Raw genomic sequence first — 27603 nt, 5'->3', positions numbered from 1 at the left:
CCTCCGGCCAAAAGTCGATCATTTTCAAAACGATTAGGGTATTTGGGAACAGAAAATAATAACACTTTAAATCCTCGCCTCTTGGATTTGTAGCCTCTCTTGCAGTGAAGCGCAAAGCAGCTGGTGTCCTTCTCAATCCTCATTTATAAACGAGAGGACCCCACCAATCGTACCCTGCGAGTGTGCTGTTCAATACTGAGCGAGAAAGGACACGGGCTTAGCGCGATGCGACATTAGCTTTTCATAAAACAAACAGAAAACCAACAAACAATAAAGTCATGATACCCTTAAGCTGAGCCTGCAGCCAAAGCAACGAGCGCGAGCTCGCCCTCGCTCCTGGCTTTGAGACGTGCATTTCTAGTGCGAGTGCTCGTTCTGCGGAAGAGCGCTTCAAAGCAGCAAACTCCAGCTTGTGGCATTGGCTGCAGTCTCAACTGAAGGGTGACCGGAGTATTGGGCAGGAGGTGGAACTATAGGGGGCGCTTTATCGAGCTTGTTTTCCCCACAGCCCGCTGTTTACTAACGCAGCATGACAAAGAAATAGACCGATCTCACTAAGCGTTCAGCGCTTGCGTGATGCCGCCAAAGCTTTAGTTCACAGGAAGCAGCCGGCAGTGCACGAGAGGGCACGTGCCACATGCGCAGAGCTCCAGCGAGGTTGTCGCAAGTGCAGAAAGACTAAAGTTTCCTCGATGCATTGCGGCAGCGGTGGCGTAGTCAAACTGGCTAATGAGATCGGTCTATTGAACCTCTCCTAGCACGGTCTGGGCACGAGTGCTTCCTTCTGACTAGCGCTTTGGTAGCACGAGGAGCGGCCTATAAGAATCGTCATCTTCGATTTCGCGGATCGAAAACAGACAAGAAAATACGGTTTGTTGTCCCAACAGCTGAACCGTACCGCTCGAGGCGTGACTGTTCGATCTCCTAGCGGCGGCACGTGGAACTACCCTAAGAACGCAAAGCGCTCGGTACACCCCCCCCCCCCCCCCCCCCCCCTTATAACTACCATAACCCTGTCTAACTTCGTAGTGCTCGATTCTGTAAAAGGGTCCCGAATGTTGTTAACATATTCTAGCACTTGATGAATAATTCTTTTGAAGTGACAACGTCTCACCCGAAGGTGTGCTTGTGATTAGATTTCGCTATAGGGCGGCTACGCGTGACCACCTTCCCCCGACTTGGAATTTCGAACTCCGTTTCTGAATGAGCTATAGAACGCGGTGACGTGCATCGCACTGACAGTATCCCTCTTTGATGTAAGCATCTTCGGCTATGTACACTCAGTCAACCGTTGAAAAGTTCTTATCTGCAACGATCTGCAAAATAATATAATTTTCAATCCGTGTTCTTTTGTCGTGAAATATCTTTTGTCGCAGTTAAGAACTGCATAGCAGTTGAGAACTGTATAGGAACACTTATTTTAATTTAACACACACCTCTCAAGAGCTACAATACTTCTCAGTCAGTCTCAAATCTTCAATCAACTGACGTTGATCGCTAGAATCATTCACTTCATAGTAAAGTGCTCAGTCAACAGCATATAACTTCAGACCTGCAGAAGTTTTCTTCACAATGTCGTCATAAATAAGAAAAGTAAAAGAGGTCGAAGAGCGGATCCTTGGGAAACCCAAGAATCAACAAGCACAGGGTGGAACAAGGAGACGCCAGGCTCTTTAAATCGACCGGAAAATTCGGTTTCTTAACCTATCGCGCTACGACTTTGTGCAGCATTGCCCACACATGGTGCACTTTTTTTTTTTTTTGTAAAATTTGCAAAGAGCGAATTTACCTGAGGACAAAGTAAAGAAAGAAAAAGTCTAAGCTCCTATGGAAACGCAGAGAAGCCACCGGTCTGCAAACAACACGGCGCCGTTTCGCACGGGAGGCAAGAGATGGCGCAAGCGGTCGTGACACCAACTGCCGTCAACGAACGAGCAGACGACGCCGAGAGCCGGCGTAATTAGCAGACAAGGAACTGCAGTTCCTGGTTGTTACCGCGCCTGTTTTTGTTTCTGCGACTGTCGCCGCCTGCGGAACGTGCGCCGCTTTTGAGTCGAAAAGTTCGTCTGCTAAAGACGCTGGCTCTCGGCGCCGTATGCTCGTTCGTTGGCGGCGTTCGTTGCGCCATCTCTTGTCTCCCGTGCAAAACGGCGCCGTGTTGTTTGAAGACCGGTGGCGTCGCTGCATTTCCATAGGAGCTAAGTATTTTTCTTTCTTTACTTTTTCCTCAGGTAAGTTCGTTCTTTGCAAATTTTACAAAAAAAAAAAAAAAAAAATGCACCATTTGTGGGCAACGCTGCGCAAAGTCGTAGCGCGATAGGTTAAGAAACCGAATTTTCCGGTCGATTTATAGAGCCTGGCGTCTCCTTGTTTCACCCTGTAGTTTATCAGAAGAAGGGTTGATAAAATATGCATGCTCTACCTGTTCGAAAGATACGGTTATGTTACGATTCAATTGGCGAGCTGTTCAATTTTCAGCACGGAGAATCCCGCGTAATTTAGTTGTTATTGTTTTTTTTTTACGATACCTATTTAAAGGTTTTCGGAATGACAGTGACATCAATTTGAGTACTTCTATTTATGGATGATGCAAGGCCCTGAGTCAATTCCACTAACTCTGTTGTAGAATAACCACGCCGAAAATAGCAGCAAAGTGGTAAGTTTGGTCATCACTGAACATCATGAAAAACAGCGCTCAAAGGGACAGGACGAAAGGACGAAATATGAGTCAGCGCGTATTTGGCCTGTGTTCTTTATTTTTTTTTTTTTTTTGTGCGGTCCCTTTGAGCGCTGTTTTTCATTATGTCTTGTTTATCTGTAAAATTGAAGGAAATAAATAAATGATCATGAACAATTATGAAAATGATGAGAAAACTATATTTATGATCATGATGCACCAGCTCACCCAACTACACACCTTGCTACCCAGGGATGGGCAAAATACATGCGAATATGTATCAAAATACAAATACAAAATACTTCGTCAAAAACGTATTTAATTTAAATATCTAATTACATTACCAAAAAAAAGCATTTAAGTACAAGATACAAATACACCCAAATGTATTTGGTCTCCTCCAAATACTTTTCCAAATACATTCCTCAAAATCTGCGTCAGCGACTTCAGGGCACCTGCAACGGGTTTCTGGGTATTTCATTTTAATTTTGCATCGCACACTCGGGAGCTGGTGTGCGAGGCTCTAGTAACGTAATAGAAATATAATCACAAAAAGTGTAGTCAGCTTGGACGTAATAGGCGAAAAAAAGTGCAGAGCTTCAAGCAGCTTTTTTTGTCGATTATATTTTGGTATAGACCAACAAAGAACTGAGACGACCAAAACGCGCAGCACTAGGTAGAGAATTTTTTATTGTTGCAACTCGCACCAGTTACGAAAATCTGGACGACCCGCGCATTTAGAATGTTCCAACAAAAATATGGATGGAAATCAGGCTGGAAAGCATCACAAGTTGTCACAGGCACTTATTTAGCCAGGCTGCCTGTGAACGTCGATTTCGTCACTATTCTTGCCTTGGACTAGCACCGTATTCAAAAAGTCACTAAACGCTTGTGCTTGATTGAGAGACACTGCAATCGGTGCAGAACGTAGTTTTCTTCCTGCTCTGGACAGTGACAATAAATTTGAGGGATGTATTTTCGCCCACAAAATTGTATTTAATTACAATTGTATTTGAAATACCCACGTTTTAGTATCTAAATACACACGTCAAATCCATTACAAAATTTGTAATTAAATACAAATGCAAAATACACAAAGTATTTGAAATACGTATTTTAAATACTTGTATTTGGAATACTGCCCATCCCTGTTGCTACCCTTTGAAGGGGTTCCCGCGCGCGGGGCGGCTGCGTAGAAAGGTACGGGCTCAGGCCATCTGTTGTGTTCGCAGATCGTGACGGTGAACGGCCAGCGCATCGTGGCGGCCGACGGCAGCGGGCCCCAGGGAGGCATCGTGCACGTCATCAGCGGAGTGCTGTCGCCGGCTGCGGACCGGGACGTCATGACCACCATCGCGGAGTGCGGAAAGTACGAGGGCTTCCTCACCCTGGCCACGGGCACCGGAGTCGCCAACATGCTCAAGGGTGAGCTCTTGCCCCATCCTCGGCTAGTGGGTCGGGTCGCTTAGTTTTTCACGGGCATCATTTTCTTCGCAGCCTTTCAATGCACCGCCTAATTTTCACAAATTTTCATTGTGTCGCGCGAGCGACAACTCTGGAGACCATAGACCACTCCAATAATCGCCTTCTTCACTCTGCAGTCTTCGTTTATTGGACTGTAGAACGGGTTTCGAGTATGCGTAGGAGCTGCTCTCTTCGGCGGAATGAGACACGCACGCACGCATCCACAGCAGAGCCTGACGTGTGTTGCGCTGCATACGAGAACAGCGCGCCTCCGTCAACTTGCAAGCATTTTTAAAGGTTTATTACGAGCGGAAAAGCAGTTTGTTGGAGGAATGCAACTTGCGCTGGAACACTGCACGCGCACGTCGTGCCGCTGTTCCAGTGCAGATCGCGTTATGGGTCAACATATCTTTCCGAATCTCGCCATTCTTTGCGATTCCACTTTAGATCCCGGGGATTGGCTCCCCTTCCGCGTGCGTAAAGTAGGGGTTGACGCGCGCACATCTTTTCAGAGCATTGAATCTTTTAGACATGAGCACGCCGCGCTGCAAGAGTCTCAATTTGCCCCGGGACCGGTAGAAAGGTGAGCACGCCCAAAGAGAAGATCAGGCTCTGTATATCATCACTGCGTCGAATGTTCTCGCGTTCTGGTAATCAATACGACTACGACGCACGTAATTCTCCGTTACCGCCCCCCCCCCCCCCCCCCCCCCCCGCCTCGCCGTTTTGCAGCGAAGGATTCCAGGCCAGGATGCGTCGCATACCCCAATCAAGACCGGTAGGCTGTAAACAAAAGAGCCTTTTCATTAAGTCCGAGCAGACAGAAAGGAACGGCTGAAAGCAGAAAAATTCCCGTCCCATTCTCCGGGAATTCATGAAGCGGTCCCGGGCGAGCCCATATCGCAGCTCATTACGACTTGGAGGATTCGCCAAACCTTTAACCGACCTGATCAGTTCGCCGTCGCATTTAGCAATACCCCGGAACTAGAAGAAAGAGGAGGAGATAGGCTCGGACGGTTTTCGACAGGGTTTGCAAAACGCGAAAGTGTGCAAGCGAGCCGGTCAGGTGAAACATTCTAATCGAAACCCTGAGACGCGGACAAACAAAATAACGCATGATACGACGTGTTGTCCCATACTTGTCCTCGGGGTTTAGACAATGATCTTTCGACGGGCGTTCCCTTTTAGCGTCGCGCACCCTCCTGGGAATTCGGAGTTGATTTTTTTTTTTTCTCTCGCTCTTTTCGTCGTTCGTGCGGAGATGCTAAATAGTTTGGAACACGACAGCACAGCCGCTTTCGCCGTCCGACGTCACGCGCCGCTAACGCCCGGCCGAGGGCGTGTGTGGCGCGAGAGTTGTTTTTCCGGAGCTCCTGGGGGAGTTCCGGCCCGAGGGCGAACTAGCGTGCGCAGCACTGATGAAAACGCAACCGTTGCACCTTCCGCACCCCCCCCCCCCCACCCCCCCCCCCCAAAAAAAAAACAAAAAAAAAAAAAAGAAAAAACAAAAAAAACAACACTTTTTTTATGTGAGCCAAAGATCTCGGATAAACCTCTCTCTCAGTGTTTAAAAGGACCTGTGTGACCCGTCTGCTTGACGGAGGGAAGTGACCTCGCGGCCCTCGTGTACCCCCCGGATGATTCCGGGTTTACGTTATGGCGTTTATCGTTTCCGCCGTCCCACAATTCACTCTGCCACTCGATACGACATTCGGAACTCTGCAGATATGCATGGTTAGCGGCGCGCATGCGCAGTAGCGGCGTCTTCGTTGCGGAGAGCGTTGCAAGACGACGGAAACGATAAACGAAAAGTCCATCATTTGTCCTCCGCCAATGCCCGTTCCGAACATAACTCTCCCAGCAGATAGATTCAGTATCAAAGGGTGTTAGGCCTTTTGTTCCCGACTGCATGCAGCCTTTCGGTAAAGCTGACATTCGCTGTACCTAGTGGCGGAGATACTCAGCCTGCGGGCATGGCATGGGAAAAGGCGCAATCACACAGGTGATGTAAACAGTCGCGCGATGCGACTAGATCGCGTTGGAAAAAAAAAATAGATGATCACACTGGCGTGCGCGATGAGCGAGTCCAACGCCCTCGTTGGCAAGTCGTTTCTCAAAAACTCTCGCTCCGAACGCCGTTGATTGGCTCAGCCGCTCCGCGACTAGATCGCATCGCAAAAAGTCGGGTCAGCAAGTGACTGCTCAAATCCCGTCGCTTTTTGCCCGCGATGGTCGCTTTTGCGATGAAAGTTATCACGCGACTAGATCGCATCGCCGGTGTGAACGCGTTTTAGGTATCGCAGCATTCATCGCCTCGCAATTCGTTCCTCTTTGTTCAACTGTGGTTAGATTGCGCTCTCGTAGGCTGCTCAATGACGAAGAGGTGGCTTGGGGCCTGGGGCTTGGCAGGTCTTGTTCAAAAACCGTCCTACCCGTCCAAAATTGTAGCGCATAAGCTGGACGTCGCGGTTTACTCTTTCACCACACCCGTGGCGTTTCAAAAATGGGAATTAAAATTTCAGGGTTGGTCGAAATGACAAGAGGGTACTTTTTCATATATGTAAAAAACAGAAGAGTTGGTGTTAACGCCGACGGTGAAATGGATATGTTTTATTGCGGATATCGGGTGGTTTCTTGTTTAAAAGGAAAGGTGCAGCCCCTGAGAATGGAAATGTTTGATGTGAATCTGCCCGAGTTAAACATCATGGGAAAAACAAGTTTACCTGAGTAATTTTGCTCTAGAGCTCTTTTGGCGATGAAGCTAAACCAATCGCGGCATGTCCAACGTTCTATCAAATAGTACAACAAACTATTTTCGCTCTATTATACTTAAGAAATGTCCCATATAAGGGTGATTTTGGAAACGTGGGCCAAATCGCTCCTGCGAAAACTACCGAATGCACAAAAAAAGGATTCATGCCGTAGTGGTCTGTGTCAAAGTGTCCATTAAGGAAAATTATTAGCTTTCAGTATAATTTGGTAATTAATTAATTTCGAGTAATAAGAACGTTAATTATTCATTTTAAAGGCATGGTTTCAATTATAGTATTGCTGGGCATCGTCGATAACTCCTAAATGCACTCACATTACCATGACATAAGGCACGCGATTAAGTAATTTTGAGTAATGAAATTGTTAATCATTGATTTTAAAGGCGTGGTTTTAATTAGAATATTGCTGGGCATCATCGATAACTTACAATGATAGAAGGCACGCGCAAAATTTTACGGCGTTCCAAAGAAATGATCAATTTGGGCACGTTTGCTTCGGTTTTCTATCGAAGCGAATCTCCGCGCGGGCAATCCCGCCCCCCGTGTCTAAAACTCGCAACGAGCGTGCGCCGCCGCGCATCGCACGTAAAGTCGAGGTCACACACTGTTCACACATTATACAAAAGACAGTCTGCATACCGACTGGAACGGGAGTCACAGCGATATCCCTGCTTCGAATGCCGCGTGGCGATGGGTTCAAGGAGAAACTTGGCACGCGGCATTCGAACCACGGATTGTTTGCAGACTGTGTTTTGTATGAGGTAGAAGCAGTGCGATCCCGGCTTAAAGGTGCGTCTTCACACAGGCACCGACGTCAAAAGGCAGGCCTCACGTGACAGTCCGGTTGCTTTCTTATCTATACTTCGATTCACCTTAAAGGCTGGTTCACACACTCGCGTGAGTCCGTCCGAGTGCGACTTGAACGGCTTGCGACCTTAATCCTTTAACGGGATCGCTATATGACAACGTTTTAATAAAGCTCGCGTACATCCAGTATCAACGTATTGAGGATCTTTAAGGGCTAGCAATCCTGTTGCAAGGTAACTAAGCTACGGGTTCCGTTACGTAGCCCAGGCAGGGCGTTAAGCTGAACACAGAGAAGCGTCTGGATGGTGTTTTGAATGGCGCCTCGAAGGATCGTGCCGTGCCCCAGAACGTGCTCCAAACGCGTGCTTTTGACCCATGCTCTCAAGAGCGCGGGTTTTGGGACGCGCGCACTGCTGGCTGCTAGTCGACACCACAGCCGTATATACCACATACGTTATGGGTGATTTCGTTAAAATCGGTCGCAGTCAGTATTTGTCAGAATGTTCGCAACAAAAAAAGTTCGTCATATTTCATTCTTACGATGATTCGCGTCCGGTGGCGTACGGAACAAGAAACATGGTGTCGGTGAAAGATTGCATGATTGTCTTTGCCACAGAACACATTTTGAATTTTCCCGCTCTAGGGAGTTTCAATATCCAGCAGCCCTGAAACTTAATCTCACAGGTGTTTTCTCGTCATAACAGAAGGATCGTCGTTCTCAAACAAGGACACACATTGCTCTTCCCACTCGCATGAAGCCTAGTCGCCATTCCTACCGTTGGTCGTCGTTCTCTTCTGTCACACTTCCTCGCACGCGTCGGCAGCAGAGGAAAGAATTGCGAGTGTTGCCGCAGTGGCAGCATAGAAAAAGGTGTAAAGAAAAAACATTTCGATTAAACATTTTATTTCTCGCTCTCGCAGGCATAGTATGATAATGTTTTCAAGGGGTATGTCCGACCATCTTCGACGTTGTTCAGCTCGCCTAGTTTCCCGCAGGGCTCGCGTAGTCCATCACTTCCATTTACGGAAGGGAGCGCTAGGAATAACCAGGCCCTGCTAATGAAGTCTGGCATCGACGACGTTGCCTGCGCTGGCCACCGAGCGTGACGTTTTCGTGCGCGGAATTCTGACGCAGGTCGCATTTTTGGGTCCAAACGTTTCCTAGGTCTCGTCAGTAAATCTATAGGTTCCCTCGTAGCTCGTTGCGATTCTGCGTGTCCATGCCCGAATTTAGATGATCTAACCTGTTTCACCAGGATCTCATTCCACCCCGGGTCAGCGTGTTTTCGCCCCTATGGGAGCACATGGTAGCTAAGAGTTAAAGACAGCCTTATATAAAAAAAAAAATAATAAAATAAACGAGGGAAAAAAAATTGCGTGGACCCTCACAAATCACACGCTCGGACTTCTGTGGCGTTTCATTCGTCTCGTGGCACTAACAAACCTAACTTAAAAAAAATAAAAAAAATGTTATTATTTATTTTATATCAAGTTGTGCTTTATTGTATAGGGGATATTCTCAGGATGCCTCATTGTGTGCCTTTTGTTCGCAGCACATGCTCAGAAGCAGCTCCCCGTTTATCTCATAAAAAAACAAAAAAAAAACAAACAAGCATTTTGTTTGAGACGAATGTACGTTTATGCACGTACAATGCGCATTCCAGCTAACCAGGACCGTTCTTCTTGGCAGGCGATGAAGGCGAGCTAGTTGTGTGCATGTGCGGTGAACAAAAAATCGTCCTGTGAATCCCCTCTCGAGCTTTCTGCGTATACCCGCGTAAAAGGCGTGAGTGCATTTCTTCGGTGTATGTTCTCTAACTCTCTCATAGTTTCTGCCGCGCAAGGAAACCTCCGATTGAGTTTGGTGCTGCGAGAAGCACTTGCACCCAAGAGAGAAGGATGTCGCGGGGGAACAAAGCTCGCAACGACTCGGGGAAGACACCCGCGGGAAAGACGTCGACCGAATTAGAAGGACGTCGAATTGAATTAGATTGGAACCCCCTTTTCGCGAACTCCGGTTTAGGCTGAGGCGCCGGCGTCCACTTACAAAGGCCCTTTGTCTCCGCGCAGACGGTCAGCACACCCTGTTCCTGCCCAGCAACGACGCCCTCTCCAAAGTGCCGGCGGATGAACTCAAGGTTTACCAGAAGAACGTCACCGCTCTCAAAGGTGAGTGTTTCGAGTTAGTTAGATTCGCTGGCGAAGATAATGGTTTCCCAGGGTTGCCGTGCATGAATGGCAGCCGACCCAACGACTAGGAGGTACAGTGCCGGTTTAGGGATGCCCAGGTGTCGTGTTCAAATCTCAGCCGAGCTGTACGTAGTTTGGAGGAGGCTCTTAAGAAGTGTCTTCTTTTTTCAGGTAAATCCGATAAAATCCAAAGAAACAACTCGCCGGTAAAACTTTGATCAATTCGTGTTTATCAAAAAAAAGAATCGAAAGATATAATAGAAATAAAAAAAGACTGAATGTTTCGGCAGGACACAGGGCCAGTGGTCCTTTCGGAGAGGCGCCATTTTTAGTTTTCTTTCAAATCACGAACTATTGACCAGAGCGAGTTTACCGTATATCTCTATCAATGAATAAATCAATTAACCAATCAATCCATCAGTCAATCAATCAATCTGTGTTTTATTGTGCCCTAAACAGCTGGTAAGGCCTTAGAACGTTTACACTTGCACGAAGTGAAAGACAGTCGGACTAAGATATTTTCACTCTACATAGTGAGCCTCAGTATTACACTTTAAAGTCGTCAAGGTTCGTTCGGGAAACGTGTAATTTCGCTTCTGGATCACGACGTAAGCCACTGTTCTGCTTTCCAGTTTATAACCTTCTATTTCTGCTTCTTAGAGGAGGAAGGAAGAGAATGACCTTTTTTTTTAGGGGCGAAGCTCCTTAGGGTCTAGCCTTGTCCGTCCAGCGTCCGTGCTCTCATCGATTGCCATCCCATCTGTCTTCTTAAAAAAAGAAAAAAAAATTTTGCGCAGTCGACAGGGTTCGAAACTGTGCGGATAGACCCCAATGGATCCATCGCCTTAACCACTCGGCCACGACTGCGGGACGAGTAGGGGGCTCTGAGATGAGGTAGTAACTCAAGAGCTGGGGATGTCATGGATGAAACGTTGCATGTAGCCGCTCAACGTCTATACAGGAGAGGGCACTGCGGTCAAATGCCTATATAATCGCGTTAAACTTTGCATGCATTGACTGAACGTTTACAGACGAGAAGGCGCTGCGGTCAAATGCTCAAATGCGTATATAACCAAGTTCCATACCACACATTCTCGTTCTGACATGGATAAAAACGAACGAAAGGCTCGGCATGCTGCGGCTTAGCGTCAACGCCATGGATGCGGGCATACACCTGCGTCACTAGGCCCCAGATAGAGTAATTCTGTCGCCTAATTAGCTTTTAGAGCTTCGCTCACTCTGTGCTAAACGGAGCAAACAGAATGACAAAGCAGGAACAACGTTTGCACGCCAGCATATTCCCCCCGGGTCGCCACGCTTGAAACGACATTTTCACAAGCCGCTTATATTAAATAAATGTGAAGTATAACAAAGAGACGTTCCAGTTAGGGGTCCCGAAACCATTCCGCTCGACGGTTCTCGGTACAGGTTTTGGTGCGGCGTGATTCAATAAGTTTAACCGGATAAGTGAATCCGCCTTCCAGGAATAAAGAGTTGACTGACGTAATTCTTTATAAAAGAAGAACAAGAAAAAAAAAAAAAAAACGCTCCAATCTGTGTCGTTTCAGAATTCCTGCTGTATCACATCGCGGAAGGAATCCATTACAGTCACGACCTCCGGGACGGCCAGTACCTCAAGTCACTGAACAACGACCAGCCCATTAGAGTCAGCGTCAACGTGGACGGATGCAATCGTGAGTGTGCACTCCACTATGAATGCACTGGGATGTCTCCTCGTGTTTAGATACGATCTTGGCTCCTCGTTTTACTGATCATTGTGGTATTTGCGACTCCAGCAAAGCGGACGGCACCAGCGGGAATACCCGTAATTAGCCGAAACAGGTCCTTCGGAGATTTCTGCTCGTCTTTTGAAGCTTCCCTGATTGTATGTTGTCGGAGGCTGGCGCGATGGCCGTCGAAGCGAGGGAAGTTGCATTCGCTGTGTCCACACCAGCGAAAACGGGAGCAACGAGAGCGTCGCAGGTAAAACCGTGACTCATAATGGCCTAACGAATTAGGTGCGTCTTGACCCTCAACGAAACCGTGGTCTTCCGAGGCTCCCTTGTATATACTTGGCCTTCAGGCAGTGCTTTTCTCTGCTTGTGGGACTGTATAAGAACGTGGTTTGTGAAATTAGACTTCAGCTGTGTTTGAATCTTGGTGTTCGTATTATTGTGCTGTTCCCCCCCGTGCTCAAGGGTTGCAATGTCTGTTCTCAACCAGCTATCTTGCCTATTTGTTTTGATTTCTTTCGTGGGGGTGTTTCTCTATATTATCTTTAAATTATTCCATTGACGAGTAAGCGGCAAATTAACATAAAAAAACATGCTCTAAAATGAGCCAATGTACACGTCTGACGCTTCAATATCGGTAGCGTATTTTGTTTCTAGCAGGCCTCACCTTGCAATTACTGCTCGAGGATAAATATAGTCAGTACGCTATCAACGCAGCTGCCACGCAACCGTACTCACGAAGGCCAAGGCTGTGCTCCGTTTAGATTTCTGTTGTAGCCTGGCATAAGTGTCGGCACGAGACTTGGCAGTTCGCCAATACGTTATTTAGCCTGCATAAGGAATATTCTGACGGCTCTTGACAACTGCCGATCACAAAATCATTACCGGTGATGTCACTGGTCGCGTGTTTTCGAAAAAAACTGTGTCGCCACCGGACGTTGAGTTGTTTTTGCCCCATGGAATTAAAATATGATACGCTAATATCTTGTGACTACTACTTGTTCCTCGAGTAGCCCGAACCACTAATAAGGTAATATCATAGATAGGTCAGAACATGGTCAGAAACTCAGATCTCATTAGAGGGCCACTTTAAGCCTCTTGCGGCGGCCTACGAACCTCTGCATTGCTGCGCATCCGGTCGCAAACCGTCCCAAGAGGCTTAAAAACCGGTCTTGCTTCAGTCGGTTGTAGTCAAATGCAAGTGTGTGAACGGGCCTTAATGGACTAAGTGCTCTAAGGGCGGCGCCATTGCGTTACATCCGGGCATTTGAACGAATTGGGCTGGATAAAAGAAGGAGAGGCCACTCGCCCGATCCTGATAGCAGGAGAGAAACGGGGCGTTCTCAATTTTTGTGCAGTACCCGCATGGGCTGTACCGAACATCTGACGCTCGCTCGCTAACGCCGCTGTGAAGTGGTTCGAGTCTCTAGAACATCTGTGGCTACTCCAGAAGCAGTCTCTTGCGCTTTGTTGTCTTATTTCAGTAACTAATCACCGAGCGTACATTCTCTCTTCAATAGCAATGGCGTTCACCGACAGCACTACCTTCAACTGCTGCGTTTATTGCATCAGCAGAAAATAGAATTTCGATTGTATACAGTTCTTAGTTCGAAAAAGACTTTGCTCGATTTTCGTAAAACTCCATGCAAACATTTTTTTTCTTTACTCCAGGGTTAGAAACATTAAAACCCAGAGCGGTTTCTCTTACGTGTTCCCAGCCATATGTAATATAGTTTCCTAAGCCAATGAAGCGCCGTCACGTCGAGGTTAGCTGCTTTATTTTTTAATTTTATTTTTTATGAATTACAATAAACAACCTTACACGAACCCCGCCGCCGGCACCGCGTCATTGGGATTTTGGAGCGCATTGAAATCAATTCCGCACTCATTAGTCGCTTTCCAAGTACCGCTTACGTGTAAACAAACATCACAATAAGTACTTTTAATTACAAATAGGCAACTACAAACATCTACGATAATGTAAGCCCTAAAAGATCTTCATATCCATAATCCAAGGCTAGAAGCAATAACATATGTTAAGATGCGTTGCTTGTTAAAAAAAAAAAAAACAAACTACCGCAACAACAACAATCGCGCAGTTGTTGTTTGATATTTGATTAGCACGTTTTTCTTTTTTGTTTAAATCTAGACTTACCACACTTAGTTGCGAAAGGCCTAAATCAGTAAAAACACTACCTTGCGTAGAGTTAGTACCATCGCATTCACTTTTCGACGGAGATGACAGACCAATCACACTGTTTACAGGGTTGAATTCACTTTTCTTTTTTATTTGCACGAGGTGACAGCAGGATTGTGTCCGGTTGGTCTCTTTTGTCCTGTATCACATCTTACATTAACTTGCAGATACCAATCCGCCCATTTGCGCCTAATAGTGCCGAAATGACGCAATTTTCAACCATGTTTGCACGCCAACCGGGTGTTTGGTATTGTTTAATCTACGGAGCAGACGACGTGCCGGGGTGAGAGGAGAGAGGACATTGTCGTCTCTGTCACCTGCTGTTCTATTTTTGTCATCACTCCCGCTTGACCGATGAAATGTTGTTGAATTAACGCTGATATCGGCCGTGGTGTTAGACCACGCATGCGGTGTTACGCTACGAATAGCGCGAGAGAGAGCACAACTCGTTCAATCGGATCACCATGTTGATTACTCAGTGTTTCCGTGTTTATTGACCAGGTCGTGCGATAACAGGGCAACCCGAATGAATGAGCCATGATCTCTCCATTTGGCTGTTGTAGAAAGCCCTCAGTGACAGGTTAAGAGTGAAGTGGAAGCTCCTCTCACCTGTCTTCCTTTTGGCAGTGCGAACGCTGGAGAGGAACCAAGCTCCTTTCCAGCGTTTCCTCTGCTAAAGTGGAAAGAGGTGGGAGGAGCTTCCACTTCTTTCTTGACAGCTGTCACCGACTGTTGCTGATTCAGCGTATACGCTGAATCAGCAGCAGTCGGCCGTCTGAGCCGGGGGTGACAAAAATTAGCAGCTGCTGAAATGACTCTCGTGTGCACTATAGCCCGGTCACATAGCTCAGCTTTTTTCTACTATAGATAGCGCTGGGTGCTTTCGAAGTCACGCGCTCACCTGGACTTTTATCATATATTTTTCACGACTGTAGTTATTGGGGACAAAACCTTTTCTTTTAAGTTGTGGATCCTGTTATATCAAGTTGCCGAATTTCTGTTTTGATTTACTTGCTAAAAAAAGCTGTTAATTTAAGAGCACCAATTCAGGGTAAGAAAGCCTCTATATTTCTGTCTGTAGGACTTCGTCATCTGATGCCGTTTATTATTAACTTAAAAAGAAACTTGAAGGTAAGTACGTACTGGGACTGAACAATGAAAATGTCAGGCTTGAACCAAGAGACTGCACTCGCCGATTACGCAGTTCTCCCAGAAAAACAAGTAATGCCGGCTCGAAACTCATAATTGATTCGTTATGCATTTAGAATTCACTTCAAGGCCGTAAAAAGGAGCGCGCGGATGTACAATTCCCGCCGCCGACAGAGGAACTCGAAACATATTTCGAGGCGCGCATTCTTGTGTCGTAAGACTGACTCTGCTTTGGACGGCTCGCAGGTCGCCTGTACGAAGCCAACAACTCCCCGCTGTACCGGGCCGACATTCCTGCGTCGAACGGCGTCGTCCACGTCATCGACTGGGTCCTCCTCCCGGGAGACCACAAGTGGTGCAACGGAGTCGTCCTGCCATGAGCCGAGCCCGCAACGCGGCCCCTTGGACACGTGCCTCGGTCACGCAGCAGGCGGCACCCGTGCCACCCTAGTTGTCGAGCCTTCGCTTCCGTCCTGCTCGCGTTCAACTGCCAGGACGCGCTCGCTTATTTTGTTAGTGTTTTCCAACACATCGCCCGCACGCGCACCCCACCGACGGTGATGGTGTCAAGCGTTTCGGGTTTAACAGCTCTTCTGCCATGTACTACCCCGAACACATCATAAAGTGGCGCATTACCGCATCGTGACGTCCGAATCGCTGGTACGATTCGACGCCCTCACAACAACCCGCTCATGTTCAGGCATCTGACGAAAGTGGATGCCGCGCTTCTTTGTAGCGATCGACGTCCTGGCGTTAATGCACTCCCGAGGAAGCGAAGAGACTGCGGCATGCCGTTGCAACGTGCCCCTCATATATTTTTTTTTTTTCGCGAACAGGTCATTGATGGCCTCGGGTATCAACAACAGTCTTCTTATTTATAGGTGTTTCGAGCGAAGTTTCACAATAAACGTCATCTACTTCTCCTAGTAACTTTCGTTTCCGTTTGTTTCTCGCCGGCGACCGGGAGATGGACATTCTCTGTCGTGATGTTGCTAACGGCCAAAGACTCTGACACACCACGTAAAGGTGAAGGCGGCGGATGCTTTATGGACAGGTGCAGTGTGTGGTCAGTTGACGGTTAAGGTAAGAAGGAACCGAAGTACTGCGGAAGCAGGCTCAGTTCCTGGCGAAGCAAGCCGGTTCCACCACGACGGATGGACTTGTCTGGTTGATGTGTTGCAGGGATGGGTAGTGCTGCAAAGAAAAAAGAAAAAAAAAAGAGTTCCAGCTTAGGTTAAAGCTGACAACATCGCAACATCGCAGTGTGGACACTGTCAACTTAAGAACGAAATGGAGTGACCAGTCCCGACGATATCATGACACTGATCAGAAGATCGCAGTTTCATCGTGTGAAAGTAGTCAGGATCCAATGGCGAAGCAATAAGTAATATATTCATTAGCCACGCCCTGTCATTCTTAAAAAGACCGAGACCTCGAAATTTCTATATTTCTAGAGGTTTCAAACGACAGGGAGGAACGTCTTCGCATATACCATTCTCATACTTTGAAACAATGATGATAGCTTATTTGTGAGACTGGGAACCGTTCAGCGAACATGCTACTCCCAGCAACGATATACGAAAACTCTCATAGACCTTCTCTAAAGGCAGATCCGGGTGGTCACGTCTCAGGCAATGGTATTGGAGCGAATTGACGAACAAGTGGCAGATTTAGGCGTCACTGCTGGTTGTTCGGTTCATACGTCTTTGGCTCAAGTCTGGTCCTTTGGAAATTATGTGGCGAGCCTCGGGAAAAGTCGCAGAAAGGCTAAAGAAAAGTATTCTGACACACGCGTCGGAAAGCAACCGGCTCCTAGGATCGTCATGCTTGTGCCAAGTTAGGCGCTTGTCTGGTATACTACCTGGGATAAGGCCCGTTCACACATGCAGCGGAGCGCTACAAGCATAGCGCTTACCTCGCGCTAAGCGCGTGCTGACGGGAGCGTTCACCACCTTTGTATCGCACCGTCAAAGCTGTTGCTCATGGCAGACGATAAGTAGCTGACGGCACGTGAGGAGCGCTACATCAGCGCTTCGCTGCATGTGAGAACCGGCCTTTATAGTCGTCAGGGACATCTTCAGAAACACAGGGTGTTTTCTATTCATGCTCCGTGATTCCTTCTTTCTGATAGGCCGCAGTCCCCTTGGCAGCGGAGTGATAAGAAGGCGCTCGGGATTCGCCTCACTCCTCTTAAGTTGGAATATTTTTCACTTTACACGAGCTTACTGGCACCAGTGGGACACAAAAATAGGGCGTTTTCACATGACGTCAATCAGCCATTTTGTTGTTAAAGCAATAAAGTGAAAATGAGTTTTTTTTTTTAATCAGAAAAAGAAGAAAGAAGGCGCGATTAAACTTACAAGCTTTCGTCCACTCCTGATTTGAGGAAGGCATGCAGATCTTCGGAATACTCGCTTTAAGCACGCGCCAGGCAGCTCATAACAACAAAATGGTGAACGGAATTACGTCAGTGAAAATACCCTGTACTCGCACGCAACGCCATTGACCAAAGAAACCTCTTTGTTCCGGTGTAATTTCAAGAGTGAAAGTGAGCGTTTTCTCTCAATCTATCTTTCGCAAAACTTGATGACCTATCATCTTGGATTTAGCAGCGTTGGCTTAGTCCCCCCGTGACGATATTTTGTCGACAATCATTCGGGTAGTGGCTCGTGTTCAATCGCTGCAATAACGACCATACCCGAACCCTAAGAATGCGTGGAACTTAGCGGGTGTCTGCGCTTTGCCAACCCCGGCGCGTGGCTATGGTAAACATCGGCGGCATATAATTGCTACGGTCACATGGCCGCTCGTTCAGGTTGCGAGTTGAGGAGAAGAACGCTGCTCGTTTTACAGTCTGCAAACAGTTCAGAACGCGTACCACCGCGAGATCCGTGCTTCGAATGCCGCATGGCATTGAGTTCGAGGAGAAACTTCGCACGCGACATTCGAACCACAGATTGTTTGCAGACTGTCTTTTGTATGACGTGGGAGCAGTATGACCCCGGCTTTAACCCTTCAGTGACTATGAATACACTGTTTTCGTTTTCAAACTTGAGACTTGCCATAAATTTATAATACGGTGTTTTTTTTTTTTTGTTTACAAAGTTGCCACCGTAGATCACTGTGACTGGCTATCTCCCTGCCCTGCGGGAAGGAGACACGGGGACATTTTGACCACGTATACGGAAATATAAAGCCTAGAGGACTGTCATTACGGCAACCTTACGTAGTTCACGGAGCCTTGGGGTGGTGGACAGCTCGGTGCTGGAGGGCGACGCGTCTCAGTCAGGTGCATGAGGGAAACGTTATAATGCGGGGCTACCAAAGCTGGTCCCCCGGCTGGAAACAGAACGGAGATAGTTATGTGGTTAGTCTAGAACACGCCGTGGTCCCGAAAAGCCAGCTCAATATTCGTACTCAGTACGCGGAGCGAGGAAATATTCGCTGTCCGAGCGTTTCATTATAGGCCTCTTTATGGACAACCATGGTCGACATTATGGCAATATTTGGTCACCCCAATCACACTAATGGCGAATTACACTGGGCGTTTTGAAGCGCGCCGGGGTCAGTTGACCAGATCCGGAATGGAGCACACGATCCGAACGGGGTTGCGCCGCCTACGGATCCCCAGTGGAATATGACCATTGTTCCGGGATCGGCGAATGCCTTCCCGTCATTGACCTGCCGGGGAATCCCCTTTCCGCGGCCCCTGCGGTCGTTTCGAAGACGTTTTCGCAGTCGCGGCGCTAACCCGTGTTCGACGCACGAGCGGCAGGAATTGCTCAAGAGTTTCTAGCAAAGACTGCCGGAATGCCGGAAGCTGCTCGAGCAACTTGACGACGAACTGTCGTCAAGCAGCAGCAGCAATAAGGCGGGCGGTACAGGCGGCCATTACGAATTCTCGAGTCCTGAGGCGAGATGGGCGAGATCAGGCGAGATGCCCCACGAGAAAGGAAGTCACGCGTGTGCGCCGAGGGCTGTCCCGGCTGGTTTCCGGTTGAATCCGCCGAAATCGGCGGAGCGACTTTTCCCGGATCCAGATCGAGATCTGGAGCGGAAGCTAATCCAAAACGACCGTGGAACACGTCCGTCTCGATCCCGATCGCCAGTGAAACAGGATCGCTTCAGAAAAGTCGATCCCGGCGCGCTTCAAAACGACCAGTGGAATTGGCGATTAGAACGTCCTGGGCTGCTCAAAGGGGCGCTGAACATAATTCCGTTATCATTAAAAAAGTGGGGTCCTTCGCTGCGCGTCCGAAGAATCCACAACGCTAGAAACATTGACGAGAAGGGCCCTTTTTCCCGAGTTATGAGCGAGGCTTTGCTGGGCTCCCTGCTCTCCTCTGACACACAAAACTTTACATTATCACCGACCTTCTTATCAATCGATGCCACAATGTCCTTGGCTGAAGAGTGATAAGACACTCGCCACTCGAACTTTCATTTTGACTACTTCAAGATAGTTTAGGACCGCCTGTGTACATCCCCCCACTCCCCGAGCCACACTTGAAAGCAACCCCGGACATTAAAAAAAAAAAAAAAAAATCTATACTTGGCATGCATAGCAATGCGGCAGCTTCTTGGAGGATCGCTCGTCTTCTCGTCCAAGAACACAAAGTATGCAGGTTGTACACAAGTGTGTATTGCTGGTTCCGTAAGCCCAGCGACAGGGACTATACGACGACAGCAGTCTTAATTACAATCACAACCCCCGGCGTCGCAGATGACTAAACTTCGCAAGGACTATCTAGTAGCCATTTTCAGTTCCGTGGCTTTACTTGTGCGGACAGGAACACCAGAGAAAGAACTCGCCCTAGAGCCGCGGTCATGCTGTTCAGACGTCATACAGGAGGCGCTGCAGGGCATCGGCGGACGCGCCTCAGAGGTGGTCGAAAGACGTTTCCTTCATACATTTGAAGATTACGTCCGCAGACGTCACACAAGAAATGCCTCAGACAGTGTCTGCAGGCTGTCTTTTGTAGGAGCACGGCTTCAGAGATTCCAGATCGACCTTCAATCTTCTCCTAGACTTCGAAACTGGGATCCATTTGTAGCAACAACGGAAGCAGCTGCAAGGTTTGGCTGACAAGATGGGCTGCCCATTTGCTTTTCAGTGGTCGTGAGCACACACTGGCACCGTGGCAGAGGTTGCATGTAAGGAGAAACCTCCGCCACTCGGCGCATGCGCAGTGTCGATCACTCTTGACCACCAGCATGGCGCAGTGCCCGCCCATATGTGCACGCAAGCCCTACTTGCTTTAGGCTATGATGTCACGTGAAAACCCTGTTTAGCTCTTATTGTTGCCAACTTATCTTGTAGAACGTTGTAATGCACTTTAGGATAATAAAATGACTACTAACAGTATTTCGTTGCGATGGTCTTTCACTCCTTTTACGGCGTGCTCTCTATTTTTTTTTTTTTATTTGAATCAGCGCTAATTTAAAAAAAAAAAAAGATTAAATATTAGGCTTCCAGCATAACCAGGAACAAGCTAATGTATGAATACAAGTGAACCTTCTCAATACATTAATAAATTCAGGACAAAAATTTGAAGGTGGTCATTACAACATTGTTTATTTTTAAGTTACAACTCGTGTTCCGTGATTTTGGTATACACCGACAATCTCCCAAAAACATCCCCCTCTCCGGTTTTGATCAAAACCTAAAAAAAAATATATATATATAAAACAAAATAAAGTTTTTTTTTTTTTTTTTTTTTTTGAAAGACGAACGAGAAAAACTTCAGTTTCAAGGGAAGAACCCGGGCTGCCAACACGGAAAGTCAAAATTTCCCTAGCTGACGCTGGAAATGTCCCTATTTCTGCCGCAATTTCCCTCGCTTGCCCAAATAATTATATAATACTAAATATTCGCTGTTTTCTGCATCAATTCCATTTTTACGGTGAGAGATTATTATATAGCCTTTACGCCTCGCGGTATACGTTTTGCAAAAATGAGTTTATTAGGGCCAAAACAGTGGTCAAAGCAAACCTGGCGAGGGGAAGTGTTACCGGGAGCTTGACTCCCGGTAACAAACTCGCAAATGAAACCCTATCTTTGCCTATCTTTGTTATGCACTTCATCAGAACATGGTATTGCTTTAATGACTTCTTTAGCGCTTTTTATAATAGCCAGTCCAAACAAAAAGTGTAACACAAGCTAGAGTTTTCAAACTGGAACACACGGAACACGACACACAGTAAGCACCATTTCGTGCACGGCACTTCGCGAAATATTATTAGTCGTGGTAAGCCTGTATCTTGGACATGGTAAGTGTGTATACCTCCAGACATCGCAGTATTTCTTTGTGTACCCAACCAAGCTTTCTTTTTCGAGAAGGCGCAGCAGCGCTCTCAGAAGCTTAGAGGTGACTGGTCTCTGCCTCCATAGTTTTTACGAGGGTGATGAAAACTGATTATGCCGAAAAAAGTTTTTCGAGTGCTCCTGGGTGTTGCCAAATAGTAGCACAAAAAACCACCAAACGGATGGAGGGAATAACCCAAATGTAGCAAAAGTCACCTAAATTCGATGTTATCTCAAAAAAAAAAAATTGTAATTGACTTCCAAATATGTACGATGCCCAAAACTTTCCCTCAAACTAGCGAGATTTCCCTTATTCCCACATAGAACTGGATATTGCCTTAATCTGGAAAATTTCCCTCGGGTTGACCAGCCCTGGGAAAAACCCTTTCTCTACAGCTACACATCGTGTTGGCTCGGGAGTCGGTACTCGGGACACAGCCCGCACTTAACCGTCCGCGAGTCTGCTTTTTGTCTTCGGGAACCACTTCCTCGTATTCATACCAGAACGGTTTCGAGTGACAAGGCACACCCATGATCCTTGGAGGTTAGTGAGTCCCATACACGTGTACTGGTTTTCTTCAACTTAAGCCATAATGAAAACGTTTTTAAGACGCCGGAAGTCAACACCGTGAAACACATAATCTACTATTGAAATAAGCCGCGAAAAAACGCCCACAGAATTCGAAGAAAAATAAACCCATAAAACACGGAACGCTATGTATAGCTAGGGCTTCATGTTTAGTGGCTTTATTTTTCTTATAAGGTGTGTTTTTACGGGGTTTATTTTTTCCAGCACAAATTCGGCGTTTTTCGGTATAAAGTTTTGTGTCGGACGAAAACTGGGTGTTTATCAGGGCTTTTACGTTTAAGAATATAGGGCATGGGTTTCCCCAACCTCCACTTGAACATACACGCGACCCAAATACTCGGAAGGCGTCCCCGTACCGATAAGAAAGAGAAACCAGACGTACCATGTGGTTCCGCGAAAGAAGCCTCGCTTTTGAGACTGCGTTAAAGAGTGAACTAGAGGAGAAGTAGTGAGCTCAGCGAGTGCTCACGGCTACCGCACACCGTGTCGACGGCACGAGAGGGCGCCACTAAAGCAAGGACTGTAGTAGCGCATGATACGCACAGCATTTGCTGCGCTTCTGTCGTTGTCGTCGTCGTCGTTTCGTTGTCGTCGTAGTCGATTCGGCACTGCACTTCAATCGACATACGCAACAGAAAACACGGGGGAAGGATCCGAACGAGAGCCAGTTCTCGCTGCCAAAGCGCCAGGCCAAACCTGCTTGTCGAGGGCTTTCTGAACACTCGGATCCTCCAGCCAATGCTCCTGCAGCGCCGTTGCGTACATACGGGACCTTTCCACACTCGCCGCTTCACAGCAATGCTTAGCGCGCGTCGGTGCCTGATCTCACCACCCCTCCTCTAGTTCACTGCAAGGGACCGTTCACACACTTTCAACCGAGCACGACCAACTGAAACAAATCCGTTTTTAAGCCTCTTGCGGAAGCTTACGACCAGATGCGCTGCTGCGGAGCTGGTCGTACGCCATCACAAGAGGCTTAAAAACCGGTCGTGTCTCAGTCGGTTGTAGTCAAACGCAAGTGTGTGAACGGGCCTTAACTGTGTTCTAGCCTCTAGGTGAACAGAAAATAAAGCTGCAGACAAATATTTTCTTCCCGTCAAGCTTGGGTATTTCCCATTAGAGGACGGCTTGAAGTCGAAATGTTGTGGTTTTCCCCGACTTGATAGAAACCGGCTGGGGGATTATTTTTTTTTTTAGTTTTACCCGTATTTACCGAAAACAAGGAACCCTAGTCATAGCTTATAATGTTCGCTCATCTATGGCAATAACGTGCAGACAACGGCTCACCAGCAACAGTTGTGTCCGTCGGATGGACGCTGACATCAATGGCGTTTCCGTCGTCACGACGGTGGGGCAGGTTGTCGCCGCAATTACACGCCGCAGGGCGAGTGAGCTGGCCGTAGCTGGCGAAGAACCTGAATTGAAAAGGTCAGTTATGAGCGTCCACCACTGCATGGGATAAACACCAACAAAAATTAAATAGTCCTATGTTAATCCACACTATAGTCAGAGCGATAGTTGCGACAAGGCACGGCGAAGTCGTTGGGCATCGGCGTTGGGTGTGTGAACGCAAGCGTTCGAAAATCGTGAACAAATAAACACCTGTTTTGATACAAACGCAGTTGTTTCATTTGTTTCTTTTTTTTTTTTCGGGGGGGGGGGGGGGGGGGGGGCGGAGCGCGTTAAAGCGCATCTCCCGATACGAGCTCTAGGCATTTACGGTGCTACGACGGTATTTTGTTATACACTATTTTTATTTATTTCTTTTTTTTTTGCAAAGAGCGCGTGCAGTGGGCATTGGATATTACAACAACCCTAAGTATACACCTTTTCCACGAGGGCTCCGCCATTTTGTATGTCGACACTTTCAGAATGGGCGAAAACATTGTTTTACACCATCGCCACGCCAACAGAATAGATTTAGAATATAAGCGTAACCATCGCCCATTCTCGTTTTGCCTCACCTCTATTTTTCTTTTGCTATTTGGAGGTAGATATGTTTTATTAGTTTTTCGTCGGCCATATCAAATATGCCATGCTGCAGGAAAGAAAAAAAGCTTGTAATATAACATGAAATATCCTGAAAATTTCGGGCAAAATAAGGAAAAGGTTCTGTTAGGTACAGACAAGCTTATCGGTTAAAAAACAGGGGTTATGTTATTCGTCAACAACACACATGTTCGGTAAATAAATTATCTAAAGATACTTGTATTGTGTGTAAAAACACACAAAGTTTTGTTACACAAAAAAACACACACGTTGTTTTGCCTTAAACACACACTACAAAACGTCCCGTTAACTGCAAGAGAACAGCTTTTGCTATTCCCACATCTCAAACATTTTTGGTGAATAAACAAGGTAAGCAAAGTCATATTACTAGAAATACAGGACTTCCTTCATTCCTGCAAAACTGGTGATCATTAAATAAATAAACAAAGTCATAGCTAAAATAAATTATTTTATAAAAAAATGTTTCTTCGGAAGGCATGGTATATTACTATCGGGTTCGAATGAAATGCGAACAGCGGAGCGAGTGGCCGTCGACACATGCTGCGTCGCCTGGAAACTGATAAAACTGCTGAATGGGGAGTAGGGCGCTACGAGGTTTATGCGTACTACTCGGATGTGTTTGACCCTCGAACAGCTCAAGCCAAGCTTCGACGCTGCGCCGTTTGGTGCCGGTGGTGCGCTGGAAGTTCCATCACAGCCACTTTCGTTAACTCGGCACGAGCCACGCGAGGAAGCTCGCCGCTCGCAGCAGGAGCCAACGTTACGCAGGACTAAGCAGGAGCAGGATGCTTGCGCGCGCGCCTTGCGCGCGCGTCCGTGGAGCATGACCGCAGTGTCACGCACCCGTCTAATTCCATTCGAAGCTAACTTTTTGTTTCGTAAGATTTCATGTTGAATATAATAAAATGCCTTTCTAAAACCCAAGAAAACTCAAATTGTGTATGTTTGGCCTTAAATTATAATTTTGCCTTTAATTCGCATCAAGACTGACTGAGTTGACTTACTCTTTTGAAAGTCAAACTGATGCTCGGTTGTGTCCTTATTACATGGTGTATGACATGGTATATGGTTATAGTTGCTGAGGTTTTCAAATGCACCACCTTTCTGGATAACGGAAACTTTGGCAAGTTTCAAAGTTACCTGGGAAAATACCCGATAAGTAATTGACTATTACTGTACAGAACGATGATTAAGAAGCACCAGGTGGCAAAAAATATTTAAACAAGTTCGGCAGTGAGGATTAGGCGTCATATGACCGTCAATGTCGAGCTCTTCTGGAATGAACACTTGATTTATTGACATCAATTCCTTCATAGTGTTCTACATTTTAGGAGGGTCTGTACGTATTTAGGAAATTTTATTTTTTTAAGACTATAGTCCTCTTGGTGTCCAGTGCAAGTTTGCTTTTATAGTTTTAAAGATAGAAAGTCCTTGTTTTTTTTTTGTTTTTTTTTGTTTTTACTAATTTACCAGACATCTCGTCGCGTACTTTTACTCGTGAAAGCTTCTGTGTAATTTAGGTTTTTATTTTTTTATTTTTGAACTTCAACTAACATAAAAGCTTGATTAATAAATAAATAAATAATATTTTTTGCAATTTCTTGGTGCGGGTTCCTACAATATGTTTCCATCGGAACTAGTCCCGGTTTGAACGATAGTGTATGCGGATATATATATAACCGAAACCTTCTTTCACCTTCAATGCGACAGGCGACCAACGGTACTACTTCCGAAACGGAAAAGCGAGGTGTCAATCAGAACCAGCGAAGACTTTCGACCATCACCCTTCTGATAACGGATTATAAGATGCTAGCAAAAATTATATCAAACCACATGGAAGTTGCATTTCATACCAGTTGGAAATCATCAAACGTATGGTTTTAAAAGCAGGTCGATATTCACTAATCTGCATACAATGAGGATTATAGCGGAAACGGCAGAACCGACGGCTGACCTACAAATAAATTTGAAAAAAAGCGTTTGATAAAGTGTCACTTCTTTTTATTTTTATTATTAGAGCACTGTGGAGTCGAATAATTTCTGGTCAATTTCATTAAAATATGTTACAGGGACATACTCTAAAAAAAGCCCGTGCGTCTGCTTTCCTGCGCAACACTCGGAGAGCCAATCACCGCAACTTACGGAGGCAGATCAGCGAATGACGATGCCGAAACATACGTTTAGACCAAAAAACGCAGTCTGAGTTGTGATACTAAGCAATGCAAGCGTGACGCTTTGCATTCCTTAATGTCACAACTCAGACTGCATCTTTTGGTATAAACATATGTTTCGGCATCGTCATTCGCTAAGCTGCCTCCGTAAGTTGCGGTGATTGGTTCTTCGAGTGTTGTGCGGGAAAGCAGACGCACGGGCTTTCTTTAGAGTGATAAGCACACGGATCTTAATCAATGGACGCAAGTCACGCTCCATTCCCGTGAAGTCGTCGGTACGCCAAGGATGCACAATGTCGCCCATACTTTTTGCTATCTATCTGCCAGAAAGTAAGGCATATTCTTGAATGACCACATCATAAAGGGCGCAAACCTGGGTAAAACGTCAGCACGGCTGCTAGCTTACGCGGATGACGTCACCCTAATTGGCCAAACTCACAAAGAAATATTGCGGGCGGTAGGACTTCTAAGGCCGTTTAGTGACGTTTCTGGAGCTGAGATGAACCCCCAAAAGTCTGTCGGAGCCTGGCTGGGGCCGTGGGCATCCAAGCCAGAACATTTCTTGGGTATCGTGTGATTCACATCAATCTCCAACTACCTTGGGGTTGGGCTGGGCACAGAGCAGCTAAGGACCGGACAGGATGGCATTCACCAGAGCACACTGAGGGCTAAACTTCCAGAATGGCAGGTCAAATACGTACCGCTACTGAACAGAGCTTTTATTGGCAATGCAGTATTTTTTTTTCCACTGTCTGATATTCGGTGCAAACTGTTCCATGCAGGCCACTCAATGTAAAAAAAAAGTGCATCGGTTTTGTGCGAAGTTTGTGTGGGGCTGTAGGTTTGAAAGGATGCGTAGAAACAATCTCTCTATCAGTAAGCATAAAGGAGGGCTGAAACTTGTAAACTTAGACATAGAATTGAAACTGCAACGTTTCCGTGTCTTCCGAAACAAAGCAACCAGCCCGGTGTTGACAGCGGCGTTGAAAGAGCTCGGTGGATCATATCTGGCTTCTTGGACGAAAGAGACCGTTGGCACTCCAGGAAAGACCTCGATCCTACGATACTAGAAAGAAATTAGAGATGCGATTCGCTTTTTTGAAGAACGTTTTTCGTGGGAATACCTAAACCCCGTCAAACGCAGACGTCTTTATTTGGGACACTCTGGATCTTGTAATGCCGCCTCCAATGTATCGCCAACTATTTCCTGGCTGCGAAAAGTCGGGCGTGTTAAAGCGTCTGGAAAGGGAAAGTTCGGAAAGGGAGAAAGAATTTTTTCGTGCGCTTTCACCCCGAAGTTCTGCAGGTGAAGACCTGGGAGGAAGAAAAAGGTTTTTTTGTGCCTTGTGGAGTCAATTGCGTCATTTGCCCTGTTTCAGAAACACTGCAACGTACATTCATGAATTGCACCAATGAAGAACTATTTTGGGCACAGCTATGCGCGGAGCTTCGGATCGAGCTATACCAAACCTGGTGAGCATAAAGTTTCTTGAAACACCGGAAAAGCAACAGAGCACATGTTACGAGTTCCTGACCCTGAT

At 46.7% G+C, this 27603-nt stretch overlaps 2 protein-coding genes across 2 annotated transcripts in view; one reads left to right on the top strand and one right to left on the bottom strand.

Annotated features, from left to right (window-relative positions):
• Positions 1 to 15918, top strand: part of LOC8029048 — a 73595-nt gene extending 57677 nt beyond the window's left edge. Inside the window, exons 3-6 of the mRNA XM_029968311.4 lie at positions 3910 to 4102; positions 9790 to 9888; positions 11478 to 11603; positions 15235 to 15918. Coding sequence (XP_029824171.3) covers positions 3910 to 4102; positions 9790 to 9888; positions 11478 to 11603; positions 15235 to 15368 — 552 coding nt within the window. The 3' untranslated portion in view covers positions 15369 to 15918. The remainder of the gene's footprint in view (positions 1 to 3909; positions 4103 to 9789; positions 9889 to 11477; positions 11604 to 15234) is intronic.
• Positions 15919 to 16059: 141 nt separating this feature from the next.
• Positions 16060 to 27603, bottom strand: part of LOC115310041 — a 71206-nt gene continuing 59662 nt past the window's right edge. Inside the window, exons 3-5 of the mRNA XM_040219180.2 lie at positions 23169 to 23296; positions 18215 to 18327; positions 16060 to 16182 (exon numbers count right to left, since the gene is read on the bottom strand). Of these exons, the coding sequence (XP_040075114.1) occupies positions 16105 to 16182; positions 18215 to 18327; positions 23169 to 23296 (319 nt within the window). The 3' untranslated portion in view covers positions 16060 to 16104. The remainder of the gene's footprint in view (positions 16183 to 18214; positions 18328 to 23168; positions 23297 to 27603) is intronic.

Source organism: Ixodes scapularis, unplaced genomic scaffold (assembly GCF_016920785.2).
Source record: "Ixodes scapularis isolate PalLabHiFi unplaced genomic scaffold, ASM1692078v2 PGA_scaffold9__187_contigs__length_104089568, whole genome shotgun sequence".
Lineage (NCBI taxonomy): Eukaryota > Metazoa > Arthropoda > Arachnida > Ixodida > Ixodidae > Ixodes > Ixodes scapularis.
This window is presented reverse-complemented; position numbering and strand designations above follow the sequence as displayed.